Raw genomic sequence first — 27,526 nt, 5'->3', positions numbered from 1 at the left:
TGACACAGAGTCATGCTGAGAGATCAGTTTAATGTTACACGTGTTTTTACGTAATACAACAAGAAATTACACTATATAAAGTAATGACACTTCAGATTCATATTTTTGGGGGACGTTACATCATCCAGCTGCAGATCAGATGAAGGAGAGAAGATTAGAGTCAGATTGACATTTTCATTCTGAAGGACATTTGCGTAGGGGTATAATAGATGTGCAGCTTTTGTCTCTTCATCCCTCATCCTGCCAGGGCCTGGTTAAACAGAGACAGGACAGGATGCCCACTGGCGTGACTCTGCCATGCCACCAACGCCCACACACGTCCACTCGTACACACACACACACACACACACATACACACACACACACACACACACACACACACACACACACACACACACACACACACACACACACACACACACACACACACACAGGAATGACCCTATTTCCCATCCATCTGACCCCTGGTGTGACTCACAGCCATGCCGTTCCCTGTTCCCTCTGTGTCTCTGTCAGGTGCGTAACAAGCTGAACGTGGAGCAGGGCGGCAGGCTGCAGCAGAACAAGGAGCTGCTGAATAAGCGCAACACAGAGGTGACCATGATGGACAAGCGCATCTGGGATCTCCGCGAGCGCCTGCATAAGAAAAAAGCTGAGGCACGTCAAAAAGAGAACAACCCTGTAAGACCAGGAAGGAACTCTCACAAGCTCACCAGAGATACTCAATCTATCTCAATACTCAATACCTTTGTGTTCCTAGAGATACTCAATCTATCTCAATACTCAATACCTTTGTGTTCCTAGAGATACTCAATCTATCTCAATACTCAATACCTTTGTGTTCCTAGAGATACTCAATCTATCTCAATACTCAATACCTTTGTGTTCCTAGAGATACTCAATCTATCTCAATACTCAATACCTTTGTGTTCCTAGAGATACTCAATCTATCTCAATACTCAATACCTTTGTGTTCTTAGAGATACTCAATCTATCTCAAAACTCAATACCTTTGTGTTCCTAGAGATACTCAATCTATCTCAATACTCAATACCTTTGTGTTCCTAGAGATACTCAATCTATCTCAATACTCAATACCTTTGTGTTCCTAGAGATACTCAATCTATCTCAATACTCAATACCTTTGTGTTCCCAGAGATACTCAATCTATCTCAATACCTTTGTGTTCCTAGAGATACTCAATCTATCTCAATACTCAATACCGTTGTGTTCCTAGAGATACTCAATCTATCTCAATACTCAATACCTTTGTGTTCCCAGAGATACTCAATTTATCTCAATACTCAATACCTTTCTGTTCCCACTCACTCTTTCACTCAGACCACCAGCGCATATGCAGTAGCATAGCACGCCTACATACGGCACTGTACAGTGCAATTTGCAAATGTAAGCCAACAAAATGCTAATAATTTCACTAGGCACTGTTTATACATACAGTATTTAGGTAATTGGCTTCACTCTCTGTCTCTTTGAAATTCTCTGTAATCTACAGCAGATCATTGTGATTTTAAGTATAGCTGACATTGTATTTCCCGTCTCTCTCTCTCCACTCCACAGCTTAACAGGATAAATGGGCCTCCCTCCCCCCAGCCCACCCCCAGCAGCTCAGGGCGCGTGGCCGCTGTGTGTCCCTATATCCAGGTCCCCATCCCAGGCAGACAGGAGGGAGGCTACGCTCTGCCCCCAGACCCCTTAAAACCACACTCTGTCCCTGGGACTGGCCCCATCAACCATGGCCGCTCTAAATCAGGTCAGTCCCTGCTCCACACTCTGCAGCTTTACCTACTTTATCACTCTCAAACTACTGATTGTCAGACTATATCTGTCTATTTGGGACACCTTGGTTGATCTTATCTCGACAGTCATGAGATTGGTAAGGAGGAGGTGGTAAAGGATTTTAGTTCAGAGTGGTAGCAGCACGTAACACCTCTGAGCAGATATTTCAAATCTAAACTCGTCATATTTTTGTGTTATCTGGCTCAGCTTTCTCTAACTTCCTTTCCTCTATTCTCTCATGTCTGTCTGTGGACCTCTTCTTCTCCTTCCCTTACTCGTATCGTCTTTTTCCCGCTGTTGTTGTCGTTGTTATTGTTGTTGTTGTTGTTGTGACCATGGCGTGTGTGGTGGTCTCGGCTCAGCAGAGGAGGAGGGGTGCGGTGTGAGGAAGCCCTCCGGCCAATGGAAGGTCTCAGATTTAGACATCATAGTGGACCCCGTGGAGCTGAGAGAGGGGCCCCGGTCCCCCTCAGGGGCCCACGGTGCCAACAGTGAGTCGGCAGCCAGGGACCAGGGCAGCAGAAGGAGAGGGGCTTCAGTAGCATGCCTCAATATAAACAACAGGGCTTAAACATAAATTCTGATAGTTATGTACACTACCGGTCAAACGTTTTAGAACACCTACTCATTCAAGGGTTTTTCTTTATTTTTACTATTTTCTAGATTGTAGAATAATAGTGAAGACATCAAAACTATGAAATAATACATGTGGAATCATGTAGTAACCCAAAAAGTGTTAAACAAATCAAAATATATTTTATATTCAAATAGCCACCCTTTGCCTTGATGACAGCTTTGCACACTCTTGGCATTTTCTCAACCAGCTTCAACTGGAATGCTTTTCCAACAGTCTTGAAGGAGTTCCCACATATGCTGAGCACTTGTTGGTTGCTTTTCCTTCCCTCTGCAGTCCGACTCATCCCAAACCATCTCAATTTGGTTGAGGTCGGGGGATTGTGGAGGCCAGGTCATCTGATGCAGCACTCCATCACTCTCCTTCTTGGTAAAATAGCCCTTACACAGCCTGGAGGTGTGTTGGGTCATTGTCCTGTTGAAAAATAAATGATCTCACTAAGCCCAAACCAGATGGGATGGCGTATCACTGCAGAATGCTGTGGTAGCCATGCTGGTTAAGTGAGCCTTGAATTCTAAATAAATCACAGACAGTGTCACCAGCAAAGCACGCACACACCATAACACCTCCTCCTCCATGCTTCACGGTTGTAAATACTCATGCGGAGATCATCCTTTCTCCCACACCGTGTCTCACAAAGACACGGCGGTTGGAACTAAAAATCTCCAATCTCCAAAAGGACAAGTTTCCATTTGCCCAAGCAAGTCTCTTCTTATTATTGGTGTCCTTTAGTAGTAGTTTCTTTGCAGCAATTCGACCATGAAGGCCTGATTCACACAGTCTCCTCTGAACAGTTGATGTTGAGATGTGTCTGTTACTTGAACTCTGTGAAGCATTTATTTGGGCTGCAATTTCTGAGGCTGGTAACTCTAATGAACTTATCCTCTGCAGCAGAGGTAACTCTGGGTCTTCCATTCCTGTGGCGGTCCTCATGAGAGCCAGTTTCATCATAGCTCTTGATGGTTTTTGCGACTGCAGTTGAAGAAACTTCTTGAAATGTTCCAGATTGACTGACCTTCATGTCTTAATCATGATGGACTGTTTTTTCTCTTTGATTATTTGAGCTGTTCTTGCCATAATATGGACCTGGTATTTTATTAAATAGGGCTATTTTCTGTATACCTCCCTACCTTGTCACAACACGATTGATTGGCTCAAACGCATTAAGAAGGAAAGAAATTCCACAAATGTACTTTTAGGCACACCTGTTAATTGAAATGCATTCCAGGTGACTACCTCATTAAGCTGGTTGAGAGAATGCCAAGTGTGTCCAAAGCTGTCATCAAGGCAAAGGGTGGCTATTTGAAGAATCTCAAATATAAAATATATTTTGATTTGTTTAACACTTTTTGGGTTACTACCTGATTCCATATGTGTTATTTCATAGTTTTGATGTCTTCACTATTATTCTACAATGTAGAAAATAGTCAAATTAAAGAAAAACCCTTGAATGAGTAGGTGTTCTAAAACATTTGACTGGTAGTGTACATGCATGTATATAGTTATAACATCTACCTTAAACTAATGCCACAGGCTTGCCTTCCCTCCTTACATAAAATATGTAGCTACAGGTTGAATCATTATGTAACTATTGTGTTCATCTTCTGTAGGCCTACTATGAGGTCCCATTCCTTTCCCGCCTAGAAAATCAATTTATTTATATTGGAATTGAATGTTATTGTGTGAATATTTGTAGCCAAAAATACCACGGTCAGTCTAAATGACCTCTATTGAATAAGGGGAAATGGATAGGCTACATGGTTTATTTGTATGGACAAAAATAGATCTATGACGTTAGAGAAGGGGTTACTGATGCATAGTTCTCCACCTCTATGAATGTACAATTCAAACGGGACTCATGTAGAGAGAGGAATGATGTGTCCTCTTTGATGTACTTGTTCTGTGTCAGAAATGTCACCCTATTCCCTATATTGTCCACTTTACTTGACCAGAGCTCTATGTGGGCCCTGGTCAAAACTAGTGCTCTATATAGGGAATAGTATGCCATCTCAGGCTCAGCCTTAGATGATGTAGCGCCTCTAGTGCTCACCTTTAATAGGACCGGGCAGTTGTAATGTTTGAAAGGGAGAGTAGCAGTGGCTTAGCTGGCACAGACACTGCAATAGGTTTAATAGGAAGCCTGGCAGGCAGACAGACAGGATGCAGGGAATAGTTTACCTCCAGACAGACTGTCTCCAGGAGAGCTGAGCGAGAGAGAGATCCTCTTGGAGTGATAGACATTCTCTAATCCCTTTAACCTGATCTAAACCGGATCAGAAACGGGGACAGGACTAAAATACACACAGCACATACTCCTTGTTATTAGAACTGACACTGTGACCCTCAGGTCAGTCTGTCCTGCAATATAGGTATGGAGGTAACCCTGTTCCTGTGCCTATACTGTACCAGTCTGTATGAGACTAATCTCTAGTGGACAGACTACATAAACGGTACTGGAGATCTGTCATGATACAATGGTATGCGCGAGATAACGAGCAGCATTAGTTCCCGGTGCTTTGGGCAAATCGTGGGCAAATTGTGATTTCGCAGGTGTTAGCATTTTTCGAATTTTGGAAGAGGAGGTAACATTTGGACTCTAACTTGCAAAGAGAGAGGGTGGAGCTCTTCGTTCCGGTTCCTATCCTCTTCTCTTCGTTCCGGTTCCTATCCTCTTCTCTTAACACATATGGACCCAGAACTTAATCGAGCATCTGACCAACTACGCAAGACTTTAGTTCTGTGTTAACCGAGATTAGTATGAGACACAAGGCAAAGAGAGCAACGTGATCTAGAAATGGAAACGTATTAGTCTCAGGTACTAGTTCTTCAAATACAGTGTTGTGTGTGTGTGTAACTCTACTTTCAGTTGCTCATTTAGACTACATCAACATTCTATCGATCACTTCTCAAGACAACTAGAATACCACAGCCCATCTTCCCCAACCTTTATACTGATACACAGACTACCGGTCCTGCTGTCTTTCCCCCCCCTCTTTTACCTCTTGCCTTTCTCACTCAATCCCTCTCTTCTCTACCCCTCCTGTAGCCAATGATGCAGTGTGGCCCACCCTGAGTAAAAGTGTCTCCTCACGCCAACCTTCAGATTGGAGGAAAACCAGCCCAGACCAGGTGAGATCCCTACTTCACCTTCTACTACTACGGTCATTGAGTACCTCTCAATAGTCTAAAGTGGCTTCCTATCATCATCTCCTCTCCTTCACCTGCACTGTTATTCTATAACTAACCATGAAAAGCAAATTCCTAGTAGGCATTCTCCACCATTTTTCTTTCACAGACCCTGTTTTTTCAGATCAATAAGGACGAAGGAGAGGACACAAGTAGAGAATCCACTTTAGACTATTGAGACGCAGCCATTCACTTTTTGCTCTTTCACACATTCCTTGGACTCTCTCCTTCCTACTGTCCTACATGGACGTCTATCTAACTGGTTCACTCTATTTCCCTCCACAGAGCCTTGACTCCAGTAAGCTACCAGGAGGATCCGTGTCCAAACCACCACCCATCTACGGCACTTACCCTGCACCTACTGGCCACCCGTCTATAGTCTGCTCTACCAGCTCCCTGCCCAGGTCTGCCCCTGCCACCTTAGCCTGGCAGCGCTCAGCCCCAACCCCTGCACCTCCTGGTTCCTCCTCCCAGCAGATCCAGCAGCGTATCTCTGTCCCCCCCAGTCCCACACCCCAGCCTGGCCCGGGAGAGAGGCCTGACCCCCCGCTGGCTGTGGCTGTGAGGCCCTACGTCCCAGACAGGTCCTCCTCCAGGCCTCAGTCCCCCAGGAAGGGCCCAGCCACCATGAACTCCTCCTCCATCTACCACATGTACCTGCAGCAGCCTGCAGCCAAGAGCTACCCAATAGGAGGCAGATCTGCTGTCAAAGCAGGTAAACCCCTCAATAGATGAACATGATATTTTGTAAAGAGTCAGTCAGACCTGGGTTCTAATAGTATTTGATTTCCTTCAAATAATGAATCTGCACTTGATTGAGCTTGTCTGGCACAGTAGGACCAATGTAATAGTCCCAAAAGTGCAAAACCATTTGAATCGAGATAACGCTTGACTTTCCTGTTGGGCCTCAATCGGTATGGTCCTATAATAATGTCTTTATCTCCTTTTGTTTGTAGTGTATGGGAAACCAGTGCTTCCCTCCAGCACCTCTCCCTCCCCTGTGCCCTTCCAACACGGGGCACTGTCCCCAGGAGGAGGCCTGGGTGGTGGAGAGGACATGGTGGACAGGGAAGGGGACACCACAGAGGGTAGACTCCTACCCCCTCCCAGTGTGGAGAACATCCCGCGGCCCCTGAGCCCCACCAAGCTGACCCCCGTGGCCCACTCCCCGCTGCGTTACCAGAGCGATGCCGACCTGGAGGTCCTGCGCCGGCGGTTGACCAACGCGCCGCGCCCGCTGAAGAAACGCAGCTCCATCACAGAGCCAGAGGGCCCCACCGGACCCAACATCCAGAAGCTCCTGTACCAGCGCTTCAACACCCTGGCCGGAGGCATGGAGGGCAGCAACAACACTCCGTTCTACCAGCCTGTCTTCATGGGTGGTGTCCTGGGATGTCCTGACATGGACAACATCAACACTGCTAATGGGAACCTGATGGAGACAGCCTCCCTTGTGGTCACTGCAGCAGAGGGTCCCAATTCAGACCATCGCCTGTCCCCTTCCTCTGACTCCAATGAAAATCAGAAGCAGAGGACCCCCCCACCCAGTGAGACCATTCCCTGCTTGCCCACCCCCCAGCCCAGCCAGGAAGACAACAACAACAACAACCAGCCTGGTCCTACCACCACCAGCACCACCTCCACTCCAAGGCCCATCCTTGAGGCCTCGTCCCCCCAGCAGAAAGACACCTCTCCCCGGACTGTCACACCCCCGGCACTGCCTAAGGTAAGCCTGCGGAGCTACAGGTCCACAATGTAACAGCATGCTTCCTTTTTGTAAGTCATAATTCATAGGGTCCAGAGTTTCCCCTGGTCAGGTCACACGGTAAGCAAAAACTCCTTGAAAAAGTAATGACTGTAACTCTGACTTGTGTTAGAGTTGCCATCAGAGTTGCAGACTTCACTTTCTTCACAGGAAAAACTCTCTGCCTTAGTCATGACATTAGGTAGAGAGTAACTCCCCTTTCTCTGTCTCAGCAGATCAAGAGGACTAACCTGAAGAAGCCTGAGTCAGAGCGGACAGGCCACGGGCTGCGGGTCAAGTTCAACCCCCTGGCCCTGCTACTGGACGCCTCTCTGGAGGGAGAGTTTGACCTGGTGCAAAGGATCATCTATGAGGTAATCATAGGCTCTTCAATTCAAACTATTATCCCAGAAGATAAATGAACTGTGTTGTCTTCTCATTTTACGTACCATAGACTGTCAGCATGTGAGGGATTTCAAACTGACATCTAAATCATCTGCTCTTTTAACATTTTAACGGCTTTTGTGACAACTGTTGATGTAAAAAAGTCTTTATCATGATTATTTAATTGAATAATTAAATAAATGTGATTGATTGACCCTTTCACCATGCAGGTTGAGAATCCCAGCACAGCCAATGACGAGGGCATCACCCCCCTGCACAACGCTGTATGTGCTGGACATCACCACATCGTCAAGTTCCTGCTCGACTTTGGGGTCAACGTCAACGCTGCTGACAGCGATGGATGGTGAGGACATACACTGTTTAAACCCTGCTGTGACCATTTCCCTTTACCTTCCTCTTTCACTTGATATTTTTTATTTCTTTCACCTTAGCTTTGCTCACCTGTATTTAAAATGGTCAAGACTACACCATGTCTCCATGAACGTCTCTCCTTTTGTGTCCGTCATATATCCAGGACCCCACTACACTGTGCAGCCTCCTGTAACAGTGTACATCTCTGTAAGATGCTGGTGGAGTCAGGGGCGGCCATCTTTGCCACCACCATAAGTGACGTGGAGACAGCGGCTGATAAGTGTGAGGAGATGGAGGACGGATACACACAGTGTTCCCAGTTCCTCTACGGTGAGTGGTGTTATAAAGAGAGACATATGGCTCCTGAACACAAACAACCCATAGCCCCTACACCCTACACACCAGGAACTCGTGCTAGGATATGTAAAATTGGATAGGTAGGTATAAGCAATATGGTGAAAGCTCCACCTAACCTATCTGAAGGCTAGGTGAAGTTCCAACGTTATTGTTTGGCCAGGGTTTTCGAGACAGGGCCATGGTTTTGTGTTAGGAAGGTTCAATAGTGTTTCCATGTGAACTGTGACGTGACCCTCTTCCCCTCTATCCACCCCCAGGGGTGCAGGAGAAGCTGGGTGTGATGAATAAAGGGTCAGTGTACGGGCTGTGGGACTACGAGGCCCAGAGCTCAGACGAGCTGTCCTTCCACGAGGGAGACGCCATTACCACTCTGAGCCGCAGGGACGACGCTGAGACAGAATGGTGGTGGGCCAGACTACATGACAAGGAGGGATACGTGCCACGCAACCTGCTAGGGGTAAGGCCAGCCACCATGATGGATACAACTATGGTCTAAATCACCAGGATGTTAATATGAATCCCCAAGATGTTAATATGAATCACCAGGATATTAATATGAATCACCAGGATGTTAATATGAATCCCCAAGATGTTAATATGAATCACCAAGATATTAATATGAATCACCAGGATGTTAATATGAATCATAAGGATGTTAATATCATAGAGATCCTTTAATTCTGTGATTAATGTGGTGTATTTATGCTTATATACTATGTATAAGATATCCCCACTCTTGTCTGAAATGACATGTTAATTAAATGTTAGTTGAAATTGATAAGGAGCTTTAACCCAATGACAGAAGTGGCATCTCAAAATATTTGGTAATAAATCCTATGCCTGTATAAGCTGAATTTCCTTGATCTGAAAATAATATGAACAATAACGTTTTCTTCTTCTTCTTACAGTTGTATCCAAGGATCAAGCCTAGACAACGTTCTCTGGCATAGAGAAGACGATGCACATTGCTGAGAAGATAGTGCACGTTGTTGTGCTGGGACTGGGCTCAGAGCTGGAGCTGACTAGACTTGCAGACAGTGGCAGCGCCTGGACAGTGCCCTCTCTCTGTGTCAGTCTGTGCCACCCCAGAACAAAGGACAAGGGCCAGGGCATGGACAGAGTGGCCTATATCTGGACAGACAGACAGACAGACGGACAGACAGACAGGCTCGGTATTGGTGGTCACTTACCAAATAGGAAGAAGAGCCAGCATACACCACCCGTAGATCCCTGTCTGCATTTAAGGTTTCGCTTTTCTCCCTGACTAAGCTGACTTTTTCTCATTGGTTCATGAAGCAATGAAGGACCATTTTTACTTATTTTTTTCAACAACTCCCACCGCCCTGCCACCACCCCTCATTCAGAGAATACTCTGGATCTGGGCTTCCCATTTCCCTCTCTCACTCTGTGTTTTTCTCCTGTGTGTCAGTCGAGTAAGGACTTGAATGTGATAATCTCAGAGAAGGGAGCAGAGGACAGAGGCAGTCATGAGTTAGTGAATGTGGGTTTGAACTAAGTGCTGTTAGATGAAGATGGACAGTTACCCTGCAAGGCAAATCTTCAGGGTTTCTGTGGAGGAAAGAAAGCAAGAGATAAGATAATGTTTTTACGAGATGAGAAATGGACAGGACGAAATGTGACAGCAGGTGTTATTGAACGACTTTGAAGGCTGGTTAAAGCTACTGAAAGAGATGTGGAATGTTTAAAACAGTCATACAATGTTGGTTTTATTTTTGCGAACCAAAATGTGTTCTGAAGGAATGAGGGGGAGAGGTAGTGCTGGGATAGGAAAGTGAGAGGTGCAGTATTTTCTTCTACAGATATAATAACTATGAAGCTAACTATGGGTGTGAATTGAAACTAAGCTCATCAAACACTCATAGGCCTACAGTATATAAATGCTTTATCACCCAAACAGGAGGTCTATAGTTAGGATCTCTCTTTGGCGTTTGTATTCATATTGAGTTAAATTTAGGCAGAAGTTTGTACATTGTGCTATTTTTGTTTCAGGTTGGTTGTTGTCTATTTAATACCCATCATGCAAATTGATACACAATTTCATCACTGAGTATAGCCTACCTGTTGACCGACGCTGGCTTGATTTACTGGTTGTGTATTACAGTCTGCTGTATGGATGGGTTATGTGACATACAAAACAAACACCAATCAATATGCTGCAAAAAATTTAAATGTACACAATAAATAATTATTTCCCTTGAATGGGAGTAAAAAAAAAAATGTAACATAGAATGTTGTATGTTGTTATAGTAATAACGTCTCACTATGCTATGCACAGTGCTTGCTTACATTGGCTGCAGTTTTCATACAGTCTACCAAACAAGAGTTAACAGGGAGCGTGCCGATTCATTTATGATCTATCCCACCTCCTTTGAAAGCTAAACATTAACGGATAGATATGGCAGTTTATGCAAAGGTCAGGGATAAATCATGTACTGATTGCCGCAGCAAGCTATCTTGTCACAAAGTTGCACCGCCTACAAACGGAATATTGTTCTACAGTAGTCTACTTCTTGCCTATTACTGTCTTGTCATCCGCAACGGAATTGCAATCTTAGTTGACAGCGGTACATTGCGTCTCTCTGTGGATTGGGCACATTGGCGAGAAAAGAAAACCTGGATTTGCACATACGCAATTTACGCACTACCATTCAAGGGGACATCGAATACTTCCAACGTTGTTATCCTGAGCCCTCATGGCAAACCCAAAAGCCTTTCACATAAATAGCCCGTTTTTGGAGAGCATAGACATGTCAAAACGGACCGGGACCAATGTGTATTTAAAAATGGAAAGTTCCCAACCCTCCGGTTCATTCAAAATCCGTGGTATAGGACACCTTTGCCAAAAGGTAGGCATGTTCAAAGGGTTGAAGTAAAATGATCGTAAATCCAATTTACATTTCATCTAATGACAACCATACTTAGAATAGAGATTTAGTAACATTTCAAAGATTAGCCTATTGTTTACCCAAGTGATCGGCCTACATACTGGAAACAAACAACCTCACGCGCACAAACCTTTGAAATTCTGCTCATCATGGAAAATATCCGCCATTATTATAAAGAGTTTGTTTCAGGTTTGTTTAGTACTGTTCAAACACTTGTGCGATAACACCTCCTAGTGTTGACCAGATACATTTTTTTTAATGCTTCCTTGAGTTCATGATGATAAGACCAGAGCAACGTTTCAATATATAAATCACACTTTCTCAGTTTGAATAAAAAAAAAAAAATACACATATCTGATCAATGGCATTATACTTTATTTTAATTTCTAGGTTGCAGGACCAGAGTCCAAAGGAGTTGTTTGTTCTTCAGGTAGTAGACGATTTATATAATAATATTTCCAAGTGATCCAAACATTCCCCATTATGACAATATCTTTATGTTGTGTTCAGGTGGCAACGCTGGGATGGCCACAGCCTATGTGGCACGCAAACTAAACATTCCAGCAACTATCATTGTGCCTTCATCCTCTCCTGAGCTGATTAGGGAGAAGCTGAAGGACCAGGGAGCCACGGTCAGAGTAGTCGGCAAGGTAATCCCGCCAATTAGTGACCACCTCTCCTGTAGTTTTTGCCAGCCTTATAACCGAAGACTGATTTACTTGTGGACTTTGTAGGCTACTCTGTTCCCCCAGGTGTTTTTTGCAATTTGTCTGTCTCATTTTTCCTGTTCAGGTGTGGGATGATGCCAATGATGAGGCCCTGCGTCTGACCCAGACTGATGGCCTGACCTATGTCCCACCCTTTGACCATCCTCTGCTCTGGTGAGAAGATACTCCAGTCACACCAACCTTAAATGAGCCTGTAAGGGGCATGACTTCTAGAATGACCGACTTAGATCACAAATAATGGTTCAGATTCTGTGAAATGAACACCGTTCTTCTCCTATTAGGAGTTGCTGTTGCCTTTTCTTTTGAATGGACAGTTTTCCCACCTCTTTTCTTGTTTGTCTCATTTTTTCCCCCTTTCTATTTTGTGTAAAGTGTATGGTGACACATTTGTTTGGAAATTACACTTTAAATATGATTTGATTTGATTCTCCCCCAGGCAAGGCCATGCCAGTATTGTGAGAGAGATCAAGGCCTCTCTTCCATCCAAGCCTGGGGCTGTAGTTTTATCTGTGGGGGGAGGAGGGCTGCTCTGTGGGGTGGTGGAGGGCATGAAGGAAGTGGGCTGGGCCAGTGTGCCCATCATCTGCATGGAGACTGAGGGAGCAGACTGTTTTAACGCAGCAGTAAAGGCTGGCAAGATAGTCACCCTCCCTGACATCACTAGGTGAGAAGAGAACAGAGATTACACTGAGATATTAATTTAGCTTTATGTTATATTCAAATCTTTTCTACTCTATTCCATTGTAATGATCTGTCATGATGGTTGTATTGCCAGTGAGGCCAAGTGTCTGGGTTCGAAGACGGTGTGCAGCCAGGCCTTTGAGTACATTAAGGAGGGCAACATGAACATCATATCAGAGCTGGTCACTGACCAGCAGGCCTTGCAAGCAGTGGAGACCTTCCTGGGTGAGTGTTATACCAGACACCACTGTTGTCAGAGGGCACATTCTAGAATTGTTTTAAATGTTCAATACATCTCCATACATTACTCTGCTTTATTTGATGTATAGTGATATCCTAAAAGAAACGTAGCTACTGTTACAACTACGACTAACACTATGTGTGTGTGTGTTCAGACGAGGAGCGTGTGCTGGTGGAGCTGGCCTGTGGGGCTGCGTTAGCGGCTGTGTACTCTGGCGTCATCCAGAGACTGCAGGGTGAGGGCCGGCTGCCTGTTCCCCTAGCAGGACCCCTAGTCATGATTGTCTGTGGAGGGAGCAGTATCAACCAGGCACAGCTGGAACATCTCAGGAAGGTCCTCAACAGATGAACACAGAACATGGAGCTCCTAGGCTGAGTCTCAAATGTCACCCTATTCTCTATATAGTTCACTACTTTTGACCAGGGCCTATAGCCTTGTCCCATAGTTGATCAAACAATAAAATAGTTGGCTACAGCACATACAGTATGGACGAGGCTATTGGATTTCCACCAGTAGGTCATGGCTCCAGACTGTTTTAATGAAAGATTATGAGGACCGATTCGTAATTTTTTTTGTATTGCAGCTTCTTACCCTGTTGTATACATTTTCACAATGTTGACTAATGCTGCCTCTAATTTCCCTGCTTTGCAATCAGTGTCAAATTTGGAAAATCTCTGACAACCTTTTATGTCTCATAGAATAAAATCTGAAATACTATTCAGTAGTGGTTATTATCTGTACATTTAATGCTTTGTTCAAATGCAGTTACTAGTTGTTACCAGCAGGTGGTACTCCTTGTTGTTGAGAATTCCAACCAAAAGACCAGTGGAATTGGTAGGCTATACTAAGAAGACAACCGTTGCTTAACTTCTGACATCATTCTGTTTCTATCAGCTATACGCATGTATTTTCTGGTATTCCTTTGTTTATTTGATATACATTTAGGCTACTATTTTGTTTAAGCTGACATGGTTGATGAGACAGTCTTAACCCAACGTGGCTATGTTTAACAGATATCAGTAGCAGCCTCATAAAACCGATCATATAATAATCTAAAATAGTCATGGAAAAGCAGAGACAGGTTAAATAAGGATTTTTAAGCCTTGAGACAATTGAGACATAGATTGTGTATGTGTGCCATACAGAGGGTGAATGGGCAAGACAAAATATTTAAGTGCCTTTGAACTGGGTATGGTAATAGGTGCCAGGTGTACTGGTTTGAGTGTGTCAAAAACTGCAAAGCTACTGGGTTTTTCACGCTCAACAGTTTCTCGTGTGTATCAAGAATGGTCCACCACCCAAAGGGCATCCAGACAACTTGACACAACTGTGGGATGCAATGTCTGTGAGTTAGACACCATCTCCCAAGCTACAGGGTCATAAGAAGCACCATAGAATGGAATAGCACCATTGCTTATGTGAGTTTATTGAATGTGACAGGTTTACCTCACACTTATGAAGCAGTTCACCAAGGCACTAGGTCAGTCACAGTTCTAACAGGCCTTTCCAGGAAGAGAGTTGATTCACAAATTTAAGTATGATTTCCCAGCATGACTATAACAAGTCAAGATTATAGTAAAACATTTAGTTTAAAAAAAGTAATAAAAAAAAGTAAGGTGCTTTCCCTCTTTTTGGACACTGATATGTTGTAAATGACAGTAATTGAGATCCACTATGAGGATGTGATTAAGCTTTAATTTCTTTGAAATGCTTTTTAATGACTATTTTCATAGTCTATTATCCCTCCCCCAGGGGATGGAGTCTTAAAGGATAATCTGAGACCAGATCAGAGACATTAGAGGATTGATTCCTCACCTCCCTTAAGAGGACATCTTCCCCCATATTCGCTGAGGCTGTATCCCAAATTACACCCTATTCCTTATATAGTGTATTATTTTTATGGCCAAAAGTAGTGCACTATATAAAGAATAAGGTGCCACTTGAGACGCAGCCTCAGCTATCAATGATGATGCCTTCCAGACAAGGAAAGTACAGGCTGGTACAATATTAGGTATAGACATTGGCATACTAACTTCTTTCTTTACTGTAATGTAGTTAAAAGAAGTAACACTGTAAGCAGTTTTCATTGAAAACTATCACACGTGTAGCCTTTTAAGTGAAAATACACAATGTGTTAGTAATGTTTAGTGTGGATGAAATACATGAATGTTTGAGATATGAAAGATTTAAGAGCGGGAGCAAAGAGCTGCATAGTTTGCCTGTCTGCTAAAGAATGTTTCTTTGTTCTGTTAGCTAGGTCTAATACAGTAGACTAGTTTATGGAAATAGTGTTGCAGTCCCAACTTTATTCATCCCAGTCATTTTTAAACAAAGCGTGACATATTATCCATCATGTTGTTTGTGTGCAGGTAGGAGCGCCAAGCTCAGAGCCACTGATGGGGCGGGTACTGAACCAATCATTAATCCTCCATCAATCACAACCTTTGATGTTTAGATGTAAGTGTGTAGGCAAGGCTTGATGGGTTTTTCCTTTTGTTTAAAACTATAAATCAAGTGCTGGAAATCAAAACTTTGTAAAATAAACATTTGTTTCACTTGCTGCATGTTCTATCTGCCTTATGAAGAGCTCCTAGCTCTCACATTTCCACAGTGAAGTTATAGGTTGTAGAGGCTTTGTCTGGTTGGCTTTGCTTAAGAGGTGGGCAGTCCTAACAAATGTATTGGTATCAGGAATTTCATCAAAAGATCACTATGAAGTCAACAAGTCTACATCTTTAACCTTTATTTGAGGCAAATGAAAGTGACCAAATCATCACAAATGACTCTGGTTGAGTTACAGTACAGCTAAATCAGAGAGAGAACAGAACAGACCTGTGAAGAGAACAGAAAGAGAAAAAAATAAAGAAATCCAGGAATAAGTAGAGACCAGAGACAGGAACCTTAGTTTGAACTCTACAGTCGTGCCTGCCCTGCCTGACAACAAAGACCAGGCAGTCTGTACAGGGTGCTTATCCCTGGAGCAGTTTTACTGTGCTTTACTGACTGTACACTACAGCTACATACCTCTATTAGACCCCGAGCAGTGTACAATAAGCAGGCCTGGACAATTTAAATATTTACGCAATACTCACAGGCCAACTTTTGGAAGTGCTGCCCTTCGTACATAAAGCAGACCAACCAGCCCCTGACGTCACCCTATGCTTTATGCCTGCATGCCTCCCTCCCTTCACTGGCTCTGGATCTTGGAAAGGTGAGCAGAACAGAACCTCGACCCCCCCCCCCCCCCCCCCCCCCCAACACAAAATAAACAACTCCTGAACCAACACTTGCAGTTGAGCCAGTTTTACATTCATCAGCACTCCATCACGGGAAATATCTATTCTTTATAAAAAAAATATATCTACATACGCTACAGAACACCTACTCATTCAAGGGTTTTTCTTTATTTTTACTATTTTGGAATAATAATTGTGGAATAATAGTGAAGACATCAAAACTATGAATTAACACATATGGAATCATGTAGTAACCCAAAATATTATTTTCTTCAAACAGCCACCCTTTGCCTTGATGACAGCTTTGCACACGCTTGGCATTCTCTCAACCAGCTTCACCTTGAATGCTTTTCCTACAGTCTTGAAGGAGTTCCCACATATGCTGAGCACTTGTTGGCTGCTTTTCCTTCACTCTGCGGTCCGACCATCACAATCCCAAACCATCTCAATTTGGTTGAGGTTGGGGGATTGTGGAAGCCAGGTCATCTGATGCAGCACTCCATCACTCCCCTTTTTGGTAAAATAGCCCTTACACAGCCTGGAGGTGTGTTGGGTCATTGTTCTGTTGAAAAACAAATGATAGTCCCACTAAGTGCAAACCAGATGGAATGGCGTATCTCTGCAGAATGCTGTGGTAGACATGCTGATTAAGTGTGCATTGAATTCTAAATAAATCACAGACAGTGTCAGCAGCAAAGCACCCCCACACCATCACACCTCCTCCTCCATGCTTTATGGTGGGAAATACACATGCGGAGATCATCCGTTCACCCACACCACGTCTCACAAAGACAGGGTGGTTGGAATCAAAAATCTCCAATTTGGACTCCAGACCAAAGGACACATTTCCACCGGTCGATTGTCCATTGCTCGTGTTTCTTGGCCCAAACAAGTCTCTTCCTCTTATTGGTGTCCTTTAGTAGGGGTTTCTTTGCAGCAATTCGACCACGAAGGCCTGATTCACACAGTCTCCTCTGAACAGTTGATGTTGAGATGTGTCTGTTACTTGAACTCTGTGATGCATTTATTTGGGCTGCAATTTCTGAGGCTCTAATGAACTTATCCTTTGCAGCAGAGATAACTTTGTGTCTTCCATTCCTGTGGCGGTCCTCATGAGAGCCAGTTTCATCATAGCGCTTGATGGTTTTTGCGACTGCAGTTGAAGAAACTTTAAAAGTTCTTGAAATGTTCCGTATTTACTGACTTTCATGTCTTAAAGTAATGATGGACTGTCATTTCTCTTTGCTTATTTGAGCTGTTCTTGCCATAATATGGACTTGGTCTTTTACCAAATAGTGCTATCTTCTGTTACCCCCCCCCCCCCCACACCTTGTCACAACACAACTGATTGGCTCAAATGCATTAAGAAGAAGGAAAGAAATTCCACAAATTAACTTTTAACAGGGCACACCTGTTAATTGAAATGCATTCCAGGTGACTACCTCATGAAGCTGGTTGAGAGAATGCCAAGCGTGTGCAAAGCTGTATTCAAGGTAAAGGGTGGTGTCAGGGGTGCGTAACTGGTGGCATGGAAGTCAAACGCAGGAGAGCAGAGCTTGGTAAATAGCCGGAGCCGTTTAATGTACATTACTGCTGGCATACAAAAGTAACAAAACACATGGGCACAAAACCCGTATCGCACCAGTCACATAAAGCACACGCACTTACAATAAACAATTCCCGACAAGGACATGGGGGAAACAGAGGGAACATATACAACATGTAATTAGGGAATTGAAACCGGTGAGTGTGACAACCAGACAAAACAAATGGAACATGAAAAATAGATCGATGATGGCTCGAAGACCGGTGGCGTCGACCGCCAAACACCGCCCAAACAAGGAGAGGAACCGACTTCGGCAGAAATTGTGACAGGTGGCTATTTGAAGAATCTCAAATATAAAATATATTTTGATTTGGTTAACACTTTTTTGGTTACTACATGATTCCATATGTGTTATTTCATAGTTTTGATGTCTTCACTATTATTCTATAATGTAAAAAATAGCACAAATAAAGAAAAACCCTTGAATGAGTAGGTGTTCTAAAATGTTGGACCAGTAGTGTATATTTCAGGATAATGTGTATCCCTGGAAACAATCAGAATTCATGTAAACATTACAGTTTTGAAAATGTAGCTTGTCCAAAAACCCCGGGTATGGTGTAAATTGAGCCACGGAACAGGGTAAGTGATCTACTTTGGTTTAGATACAAGCATCATGAAACTGCTAAGAATGCATAAGAATGGTGCCGGAGGAGATGGGTGCCGGAGGAGATGGCTGCCGTTTTACGGGCTCCTAACCAATTCTGCTATTTTGTTTTTTTTTCACATTGTTTATAACTTATTTTGTACATACTGTTTCTGCCACCGTCTCTTATTACCGAAAGAGCTTCTGGATATCAGAACAGCAATTACTCACCTCGAACTGGAAAAATATTTTTCTTTAACGAGTCGGATGCGAAGGATTTAATCCAGATATCCGACCAGGCCCAAATCCCTGTCATTCGCATGAAGAGAAGACGCCGATACAGGGGACACAGGTCCGGGTTCCTTGTGAGAATTCGTCGGCAAGTGAGCAAACCCGCCTATACCATCCGTCCTATTGGCCATTGTGCAATCATTGGAGAATAAACTGGATGAACTTCATTCAAGACTATCCTACCAACAGCACATTAAAAACTGTAATATCTTATGTTTCACTGAGTCGTGGCAGAACGATGACATGGATAACATACAGCTGGATGGATTTTCCGTGCATCAGCAAGATAGAACAGCTGCCTCCAGTAAGACAAGGGGTGGCGGTCTGTGTCTATTTGTCAATAACAGCTGGTGCGCAAAATCAAATATTAAGGAAGTCTCGAGGTTATGCTCGCCTGAGGTAGATTATCTCATGATAAGCTGTAGACCACACTATTTACCAAGATAGTTTTCATCTATATTTTTTCGTAGCTGTCTATTTACCACCACAAACCGATGCTGGCAACGAGCTGTATAAAGCCATAAACAAACAAGAAAATGCTCATCCAGTGGCGGCGCTCCTAGTGGCCGGGGAGTTTAATGCAGAGAAAACTTGAATCCGTTTTACCTAATTTCTACCAGCCTGTTACATGTGTGACTATCTTAATACGGAAGTGGTCAGATGACGCAGATGCTAAGATACAGGCATGTTTTGCTAGCACAGACTGGAACATGTTCCGGGACTCATCCGATGGCATTGAGGAGTTTACCACATCATTAACCGGCTTCATCAATAAGTGCGTCGATGACGTTGTCCCCACAGTAACCGTACGTACATACCCCAACCAGAAGCCATGGATTACAGGTAACATGCCGTCCCTAGGAGGGGTGCGTCACTTGAGTGGGTTGAGTCACTGACGTGATCTTCCTGTCTGGGTTGGCGCCCCCCCTTGGGTTGTGCCGTGGCGGAAATCTTTGTGGGCTATACTCGGCCTTGTCTCAGGATGGTAAGTTGGTGGTTGAAGGTATCCCTCTAGTGGTGTGGGGGCTGTGCTTTGGCAAAGTGGGTGGGGTTATGTCCTTCCTGTTTGGCCCTGTCTGGGGGTATCATCGGATGGGGCCACAGTGTCTCCTGACCCCTCCTGTCTCAGCCTCCGGTATTTATGCTGCAGTAGTTTATGTGTCGGGGGGCTAGGGTCAGTTTGTTATATCTGGAGTACTTCTCCTGTCTTATCTGGTGTCCTGTGTGAATTTAAGTATGCTCTCTCTAATTCTCTCTTTCTCTCTTTCTTTCTCTCTCTCGGAGGACCTGAGCCCTAGGACCATCCCTCAGGACGACCTGGCATGATGACTCCTTGCTGTCCCCAGTCCACCTGGCCGTGCTGCTGCTCCAGTTTCAACTGTTCTGCCTGCGGCTATGGAACCCTGACCTGTTCACCGGACGTGCTACCTGTCCCAGACCTGCTGTTTTCAACTCTCTAGAGACCGCAGGAGCGGTAGAGATACTCTTAATGATTGGCTATGAAAAGCCAACTGATATTTACTCCTGAGGTGCTGGCTTGCTGCACCCTCGACAACTACTGTGATTATTATTATTTGACCATGCTGGTCATTTATGAGGATTTGAACATCTTGGCCATGTTCTGTTATAATCTCCACCCGGCACAGCCAGAAGAGGACTGGCCACCCCTCATAGCCTGGTTCCTCTCTAGGTTTCTTCCTAGGTTTTGGCCTTTCTAGGGAGTTTTTCCTAGCCACCGTGCTTCTACACCTGCATTGCTTGCTGTTTGGGGTTTTAGGCTGGGTTTCTGTACAGCACTTTGAGATATCAGCTGATGTACGAAGGGCTATATAAATACATTTGATTTGATTTGATTTGAACATCCGCACAGAGTTAAAGGGTAGAGATGCCGCTTTCAAGGAGTGGGACTCTAACCCGGACGCTTATAAGAAATCCCGCTATGCCCTCAGACGAACCATCAAACAGGCAAAGCGTAAATACAGGACTAAGATTGAATCCTACTACTTGGCATGGCTTCTAAACTATTACGGACTACAAATGGAAGCCCAGCCGCGAGCTGCCCAGTGACACAAGCCTACCAGATGAGCTAAATTACTTCTATGCGTGCTTCGAGGCAAGCAACACTGAAGCATGCATGAGAGCATCAGCTGTTCCGGACTGCTGTGTGATCACGCTCGCCGTAGCCGATGTGATTAAGACCTTTAAACAGGTCAACATTCACAAGGCCGCAGGGCCAGACGGATTACCAGGACGTATACTCCAAGCATGCGCTGACCAACTGGCAAGTGTCTTCACTGACATTTTAAACCTGTCCCTGGACGAGTCTGTAATACTTACATGTTTCAAGCAGACCACCATAGTCCCCGTGCCCAAGAACACCAAGGTAACCTGACTACCGACCCGTAGTACTCATGTCTGTAGCCATGAAGTGCTTTGAAAGGCTGGTCATGGCTCACATCAACACCATCATCCCAGAAACTTTAGACCCACTCCAATTTGCATACCACCCCAACAAATCCAGAGATGACGCAATCTCTATTGCACTCAACACTGCCCTTTCACACATGGACAAAAGCAACACCTATGTGCGAATGCTGTTCATTGACAACAGCTCAGCATTCAACACCATAGTGCCCTCAAAGCTCATCACTAACCTAAGGACCCTGGGATTGAAGACCTCCCTCTGCAACCGGATCCTGGACTTCCTGAAGGGAAGGGACCACCCCAGGTGGTAAGAGTAGGCAACAACACATCTGCCACGCTAATCTTCAACTCCTCAGGGCTGCGTTCTTAGTCCCCTCCTGTACTCTCTGTTCACCCATGACTGGGTTCCCAAGCACGACTCCAACACCATCATTAAGTTTGCCGATGACACAACGATGGTAGGCCTGATCAATAACGAGGCAGCTTATAGGGAGGTCAGAGACCTGGAAGTGTGGTGCCAGGACAACAACCTCTCCCTCAACGTGATCAAGACAAAAGAGATGATCGTGAACAACAGGAAAAGGAGGGCTGAGCACACCCACATTCTCATCGACGGGGCTGTAGTGGAGCAGGTTGAGAGCTTCAAGTTCCTTGGTGTACACATCACCAACAAACTATCATGGTCCAAACACACCAAGGTAGTCGTGAAGAGGGCACAACAACACCTATTCCCTCTCAGGAGACTGAAAAGATTTGGCATGGGTCCTCAGATTCTCAAAAGGTTCCACAGTTACACCATCGAGAGCATCGTGACTGGTTGCATCACCACCCGGTATGGCAACTGCTCAGCCTCCAACTGCAAGGCGCTACAGAGTGTAGTGCGTACGGCCCAGTACATGACTGGGGGCCAAGCTTCCTGCCATCTAGGACCTCTATACCAGGCGGTGTGAGAGGAAGGCCCTAAAAATTGCCAAAGACTCCAGCCACCCTAGTCATAGACTGTTCCCTCTGCAAGCGGTACTGGAGCGTCAAGTCTAGGTCCAAAAGGCTTCTTAACAGCTTCTACCCCCAAGCCTTAAGATTGCTGAACAGCTAATCAAATGGCGACCCGGACTATTTGCATTGCGCCCCCCCTTTTTTTTACGCTGCTGCTACTCACTGTTTATTATCTATTATCACTATACTCCTACCTACATGTACATATTACCTCAATTACCTTGATTAACCTGTACCCCAGCACATTGACTCGGTACCGGTACTCCCTGTATGTAGCCTCGTTATTGTTATATTATTGTTGTTCTTTTATTTTTTACTTTTTTTATTTAGTCAATATTTTTCATAACTCCAATTTTGCTTAAAACTGCATTGTTGGTTAAGGGCTTGTAAGTAAGCATTTCACGGTAAGGTCTACTACACCTGTTGTATTCGGGCGTATATTGGCAATATACCACACCACCTCGTGCGTTATTGCTTAAGTATACCACGGGTATGACACAACATTTTTTTTTTACTGCTCTAAGTATGTTGGTAACCAGTTTATAATAGCATTAAAGCACCTTTGGGGTTTATGGTATATACGTGTTGCGTCGTACATAAGAACAGCCCTTAGCCATGGTATATTGGCCATATACCACACCTCCTCGGGCCTTATTGCTTAAATATATAATTCTATTATATTCTATTCCAGATAGATGCCTGTCAGATGAAGATGTCATGTTGATTTGTCACATTGTCTTGTAATCTAGGCTCTCAATCAACCATTTACACATCTGCTTTTTTTCACCAAGTGATAGCGGCGCACCATTCCTCTGGAACTACATTTCCCATGAAAACATGAGCTTTGTAATTAATCGTTGGTCCGTGAGCGCTGACACCAAAGACAGTACCAAAGACAGTACAGCAGAAACTGCTTCTCTATTAGAAATACCAGATCACGCTTGTAGGCGATGTCATGGTGACGTTGGCTGGCTGAACTCATGCGCAGAAACACGTCTTCGGTCTAACGGGTCGTCTTGCGCCAAACTGCGCATGTGCGAAGGCACTCATTCGATATAAAGTTGTTTTGACAAAAATGTAAACGTGTCAGTTTGTCACTTTCACGAGGTTGGAGTAATAACATGTCCAACTACTTAAGACATTGGCTCGAATCTAGATTGTGCCTTTAAATTTCGAGAAAATTAACATCTAAAGAAGAATTGTTCACTTCTCTAATTGACTTCTCAATCCCAAATCCCAACTACCTGACCTGCTTGGTCTGCTTCGCAAGCGTTCCCGGAAGCCTCGCGATCTTGAGCCTTTGGGTTTAGACTCTGTGCTTACACAATGGCCTGTGCTGACACGGGCCAAAAGGGATGATGTCACCTGCAACAGCCCAATGATTATTGTGTTAAAGGGGAATACACAAGCATAAAGCACCGATCGAACTGCTTCAATTATGGATTTGTTTACAAGGTAAGCTAAATCGATATTAGATAACTAACACGATGACGGTGGTGTATTTTTTTCCACACACAAATATATTCCAGAGACATTTTTTACATATTTACGGCAACAGATCGACACAGATGAGACCCGATGACCGAGGATCAGCTAGATGGGTGGGTCGTGGGGATAAAACATGCAAATTCGATTGCAAATTAAAGATCTATGTGAACCGCCGCCACATTTTGGTTGCAAAACTGCACAGTTAAAGGCGATTTGATTACCTCGGTATGTGAAGAATGTCTTTACGCGGTTTCAAGTGTCGTGTGTCTTTTGTATCAGTTAGTGTATTTATGCGGGCTTGTGGCGAAGAAGCCGGTGTTATATCTCTGGAACTGGTGTTTGCATGCAATGCAACTATAATAGGCCTATACAAGTGAATGCTTTGATCTGTTGTAATTTTTTAAATGTAATGTAGCCTAAACCTGTTTTTTGTATTGTAATTAGGCCTACAGTGTAATTATGGTGTGAATGATCGAGATTGGGAACAAGTTAGATATGTGTATTACTCTACTGTTCCAACTGTAATTTGCCTATGAATGTCATTTCCCTTGAACGTCAGTTAGAAGCTACACTACATTACCAAAAGTATGTGGACACATGCTCATAGAACATCTCATTCCCAAATCATGGGCATTAATATGGAGGTGGTCCCCCCCTTTGCTGCTTTAACAGCTTCCACTCTTCTGGGAAGGCTTTCCATTAGATGTTGGAACATTGCTGCGGGGACTTGCTTCTGTTCAGCCACAAGAGCATGAGTGAGGTTGGGCAATTAGGCCTGGCTCACAGTCGACGTTCCAATTCATCCCAAAGGTGTTCGATGAGGTTGAGGTCAGGGTTCTATGCAAGCCAGTCAAGTTCTTCCACACCAATCTCGAAAAACCATTTCTGTATGGACCTCGCTTTGAACGGGGGTATTGTCATGCTGAAACGGGGAATGGCTTTCCCCAAACTGTTGCCACATAGTTGGAAGCACAGAATCGTCTAGAAGGTCATTGTATGATGTAGTGTTAAGATTTCCCGTCACTGAAACTAAGGGGCCTAGCTCAAACCATGAAAAACATCCCTGGACCATTATTCCTCCTCCACTAAACTTTACAGTTGGCACTATACATTCAGGCAGGTACCGGTCTCCTGGCATCCTCCAAACCCAGATTTGTCTGTCAGAGTGCAAGATGGGAACGTGGCCAATGGACTGCTCCAGAGTCCAATGGACTGCGCCAGAGTCCAATGGACGCAAGCTTTACACCACTCCAGCCGACGCTTGGCATTGCACATGGTGATGTTAAGCTTGTGTGCAGCTGCTCGGCCATGGAAACCCATTTCATGTAGCTCGCGACGAACAGTTATTGTGCTGACGTTGTTTCCAAAGGCAGTTTGGAACTCGGTAGTGAGTGTTACAACCAAAGACAGATGATTTTTTCGTGCTTCAGCAATCGGCGGTCCTGTACTGTGAGCTTGTGTGGCCTTCCACTTCGCGGCTGCTCATAGACATTTCCCCTTCACAATAACAGCACTTACAGTTGACCGGGGCAGATCTAACAGGGCAGAAATTTGATGAACTGACTTGGAAAGGTGGCATCCTATGATGGTGCCATGTTGAAAGCCACTGAGCTCTTCAGTAAGGCCATTCTGCCAATGTTTGTCTATGGAGATTGCATGGCTGTGTGTTCGATTTTATACATCTGTCAGCAATGGGTGTGGCTGAAATAGCCGAATCCACTAATTTGAAGGGGTGTCCGCATACTTTTGTATATACTGTATACTATATATCATTCCTATCCCAATATTTGACTAAAGGAGCCTAACGTTACTCCGTGCAAGGATCTTACATGTTCTGTTTAAAGGGCGAATTGGCTCTGGAAGCCAAAACAGCAAAATACTCCATCTAAACTTGAATCGATTCTCAATTGCAGTGCGGTTCTAGAAACAAAAATCCCTTTACTTTGATATCATATCAAAATGATTACACAAATGCAAAATACACATTTACTCTACACTGTTTTAACCGGTTTTAATATGGCTGTGACAATATTTTTTAGTGACATGTCTGTGGCGTCTGTCTTCCGTTTACTCAGAGGTGTTCAGAGACGCAGATCGCTAATTAGCACAGGTAGTCCACTCTGTCTTCTGTCTGTTTTCCGTAAACAAGCTCTGTAACATGGAAATATGGCCGTGTGGGAACCCTAACCCTATAAAGGTGTGTATCAATTTAACCTTTTTGTTTTTTGAAAATGTATTTCTCCCCAATTTGAAAGAAGGTCCTTATGTTTCCAAAACCGTATGGCAAGCGACGCGTGTTAATGTTCAGACCGAGAGTCTCGGCTCTTAAGTTTTACCATCAACAAGCAAACAAGTTTCTCTTAATGATATATTGTTGTTAGGAAACTGTCTGTAGTTTGTATTCTATATTCTTCCCTTGGGGTCAGAGTAGCAGTGAGGGACATACAGGCAATTCCACAGTAACAGAGTGATGCTGAGACTCAGATTTTTCACTTTAAAATGCATGTTTGGTAGCAGAATGAGGGCACAAACCGTCATTCTGTTAACACATTTTGGATCTGCACTGTTCAAGTAAATGTATTTTTGTAAAAATTTCTGTGGAAATTATGAAAAGTAGTTATTGGTTTAACTTTGCTACCATTTGGTTTTTGTTTGACATAGATTTTAAAGTGAGAGTCTCAGCATCCCTCTTATCGTGGAAGTAAGCATTTCACTGTTAGTCCACACCTGTTGTTCACGAAGCATGTGACAAATTTGATTTTGATTAAAAAAGGGCCTAGAGGACATTACAACTTGTTTACATGTATCAGTTTTGCCCCTCTAATCCTATCATCAGGTGAGGCATTAAAAAAAATGATTAAACCAATGTTTGCGAACCGTCTTGTGCGCAATCCACCCCTAATTGCTGTGTGTAATGATGTAGAAGATAGGTGATGTCTTGGTTACCTCCATGCACTGACGTCCATGATGTTAGACATGCATAGTCTTGAATGTTCTATCATACGCAAAATAGTCTACATGCTACCCGGAGGCCTCCGATCAAGCCCAAGTCATGCTAATGACAACAACCCTAGTAGCTCAGTGCTAACCTGTTCTCATTCTGAAATATGACAGGTATTTTGTAGGGCTGACACAAATCACATGCCTCAGTCAGCCTCACGGTCACTTAGATTACTACAGTGCTGTTAATCATCCATTCCAGACCAGACCCCTCTGTGTGTGTGTGTTTTTGTGTCTGTGTGCGGCACTGGATTCTCAGCCTTTTTAATAAGTAATACCTCCGATACTTAACACGCTGAGCACCGGGCAGAAGCCCAAGTCTCTTCCAGGCATCATCAGACCATTCCGTTTAGATGGGTTCCTGTCTGGCTGCCTACGCTGCGCCCCCAGGCTGACATTCCCCCTGGTTCACCAGCCCTGAATCGCAGGTTCCTACTACTGACCTCTCTGCATTCCCCTGTCAGGCGGACTGACTGGGGCTCTAATAGAGTACAGAACCCCACCCTCCCCTCTCTCTTGTGTGGGTGTGTGTGTATGCACATTTTGTGTGCGAGTCTGGCGTGTCTATTTTGTTATCCAGCAGACAGCCACAAGGGGATTTGTTTAGCTCAATTAGTGAGAGATCTGAAATCGCTGACATGAAGTGTGGGAGTAGCAGAAGCCTTAAATTAAAACCAGTGAGGTCATACTGATAGCTCCTACAGTACAGTGTGTATGGTACTCTATCTCAACGTGACGGAATGTCACAGCTATGCCAAGATGTGATACCAGAACTTCTTTCCACTCGAGTAACCGATACCGAGCGAGGAGGAGTTCTGTGAGAGTTGTTTGTTCCTCTGTGATGTTCCCACCCCCCCTCGAACTCATCTAAA

General features: G+C 44.2%; 3 protein-coding genes across 4 annotated transcripts in view; all 3 read left to right on the top strand.

The window, feature by feature from the left end:
• Positions 1-10,344, top strand: part of LOC120060423 (apoptosis-stimulating of p53 protein 1-like) — a 43,076-nt gene extending 32,732 nt beyond the window's left edge. Inside the window, exons 8-17 of one of the 2 annotated variants that reach the window (XM_039009735.1) lie at positions 517-681; positions 1,579-1,771; positions 5,478-5,560; positions 5,903-6,332; positions 6,574-7,343; positions 7,598-7,735; positions 7,976-8,109; positions 8,281-8,447; positions 8,732-8,931; positions 9,383-10,344. In XM_039009735.1, coding sequence (XP_038865663.1) covers positions 517-681; positions 1,579-1,771; positions 5,478-5,560; positions 5,903-6,332; positions 6,574-7,343; positions 7,598-7,735; positions 7,976-8,109; positions 8,281-8,447; positions 8,732-8,931; positions 9,383-9,424 — 2,322 coding nt within the window. In that variant the 3' untranslated portion in view covers positions 9,425-10,344. Of the gene's footprint in view, positions 1-516; positions 682-1,578; positions 1,772-5,477; positions 5,561-5,902; positions 6,333-6,573; positions 7,344-7,594; positions 7,736-7,975; positions 8,110-8,280; positions 8,448-8,731; positions 8,932-9,382 lie in introns of both variants that reach the window. The other variant, XM_039009736.1, reaches the window with a different exon arrangement.
• A 578-nt stretch (positions 10,345-10,922) lies between these two features.
• On the top strand, positions 10,923-13,751 carry sdsl (serine dehydratase-like). Its single transcript, XM_039009737.1, has 7 exons — positions 10,923-11,341; positions 11,771-11,810; positions 11,891-12,030; positions 12,173-12,261; positions 12,545-12,772; positions 12,884-13,014; positions 13,185-13,751. The coding sequence occupies exons 1-7, from the start codon at positions 11,189-11,191 to the stop codon at positions 13,376-13,378; spliced, it is 975 nt and encodes a 324-aa protein (XP_038865665.1). The 5' UTR covers positions 10,923-11,188; the 3' UTR covers positions 13,379-13,751.
• A 9,758-nt stretch (positions 13,752-23,509) lies between these two features.
• LOC120060421 (disheveled-associated activator of morphogenesis 1-like) overlaps positions 23,510-27,526 on the top strand; it is an 86,629-nt gene continuing 82,612 nt past the window's right edge. The window contains exon 1 of the mRNA XM_039009731.1: positions 23,510-23,621. The gene's annotated coding sequence lies outside the window, so the exon portion shown is untranslated. The remainder of the gene's footprint in view (positions 23,622-27,526) is intronic.

The sequence above is a fragment of the Salvelinus namaycush genome, chromosome 15 (genome assembly GCF_016432855.1).
Source record: "Salvelinus namaycush isolate Seneca chromosome 15, SaNama_1.0, whole genome shotgun sequence".
In the NCBI taxonomy this organism is placed as follows: Eukaryota; Metazoa; Chordata; class Actinopteri; order Salmoniformes; family Salmonidae; genus Salvelinus; species Salvelinus namaycush.
The sequence above is the reverse complement of the archived record's forward strand: the minus strand, read 5'-3'. Positions and strand labels throughout refer to the sequence as shown.

Bases quoted from the DNA above. Each gene is read 5' to 3' on its own strand.
- sdsl (XM_039009737.1), top strand. From the start codon at position 11,189: ATGGCAAACCCAAAAGCCTTTCACATAAATAGCCCGTTTTTGGAGAGC. The intron at 11,811-11,890 runs GTAGTAGACGAT...TGTTGTGTTCAG, and splicing joins AGGAGTTGTTTGTTCTTCAG to GTGGCAACGCTGGGATGGCC. The intron at 12,031-12,172 runs GTAATCCCGCCA...TTTCCTGTTCAG, and splicing joins CGGTCAGAGTAGTCGGCAAG to GTGTGGGATGATGCCAATGA.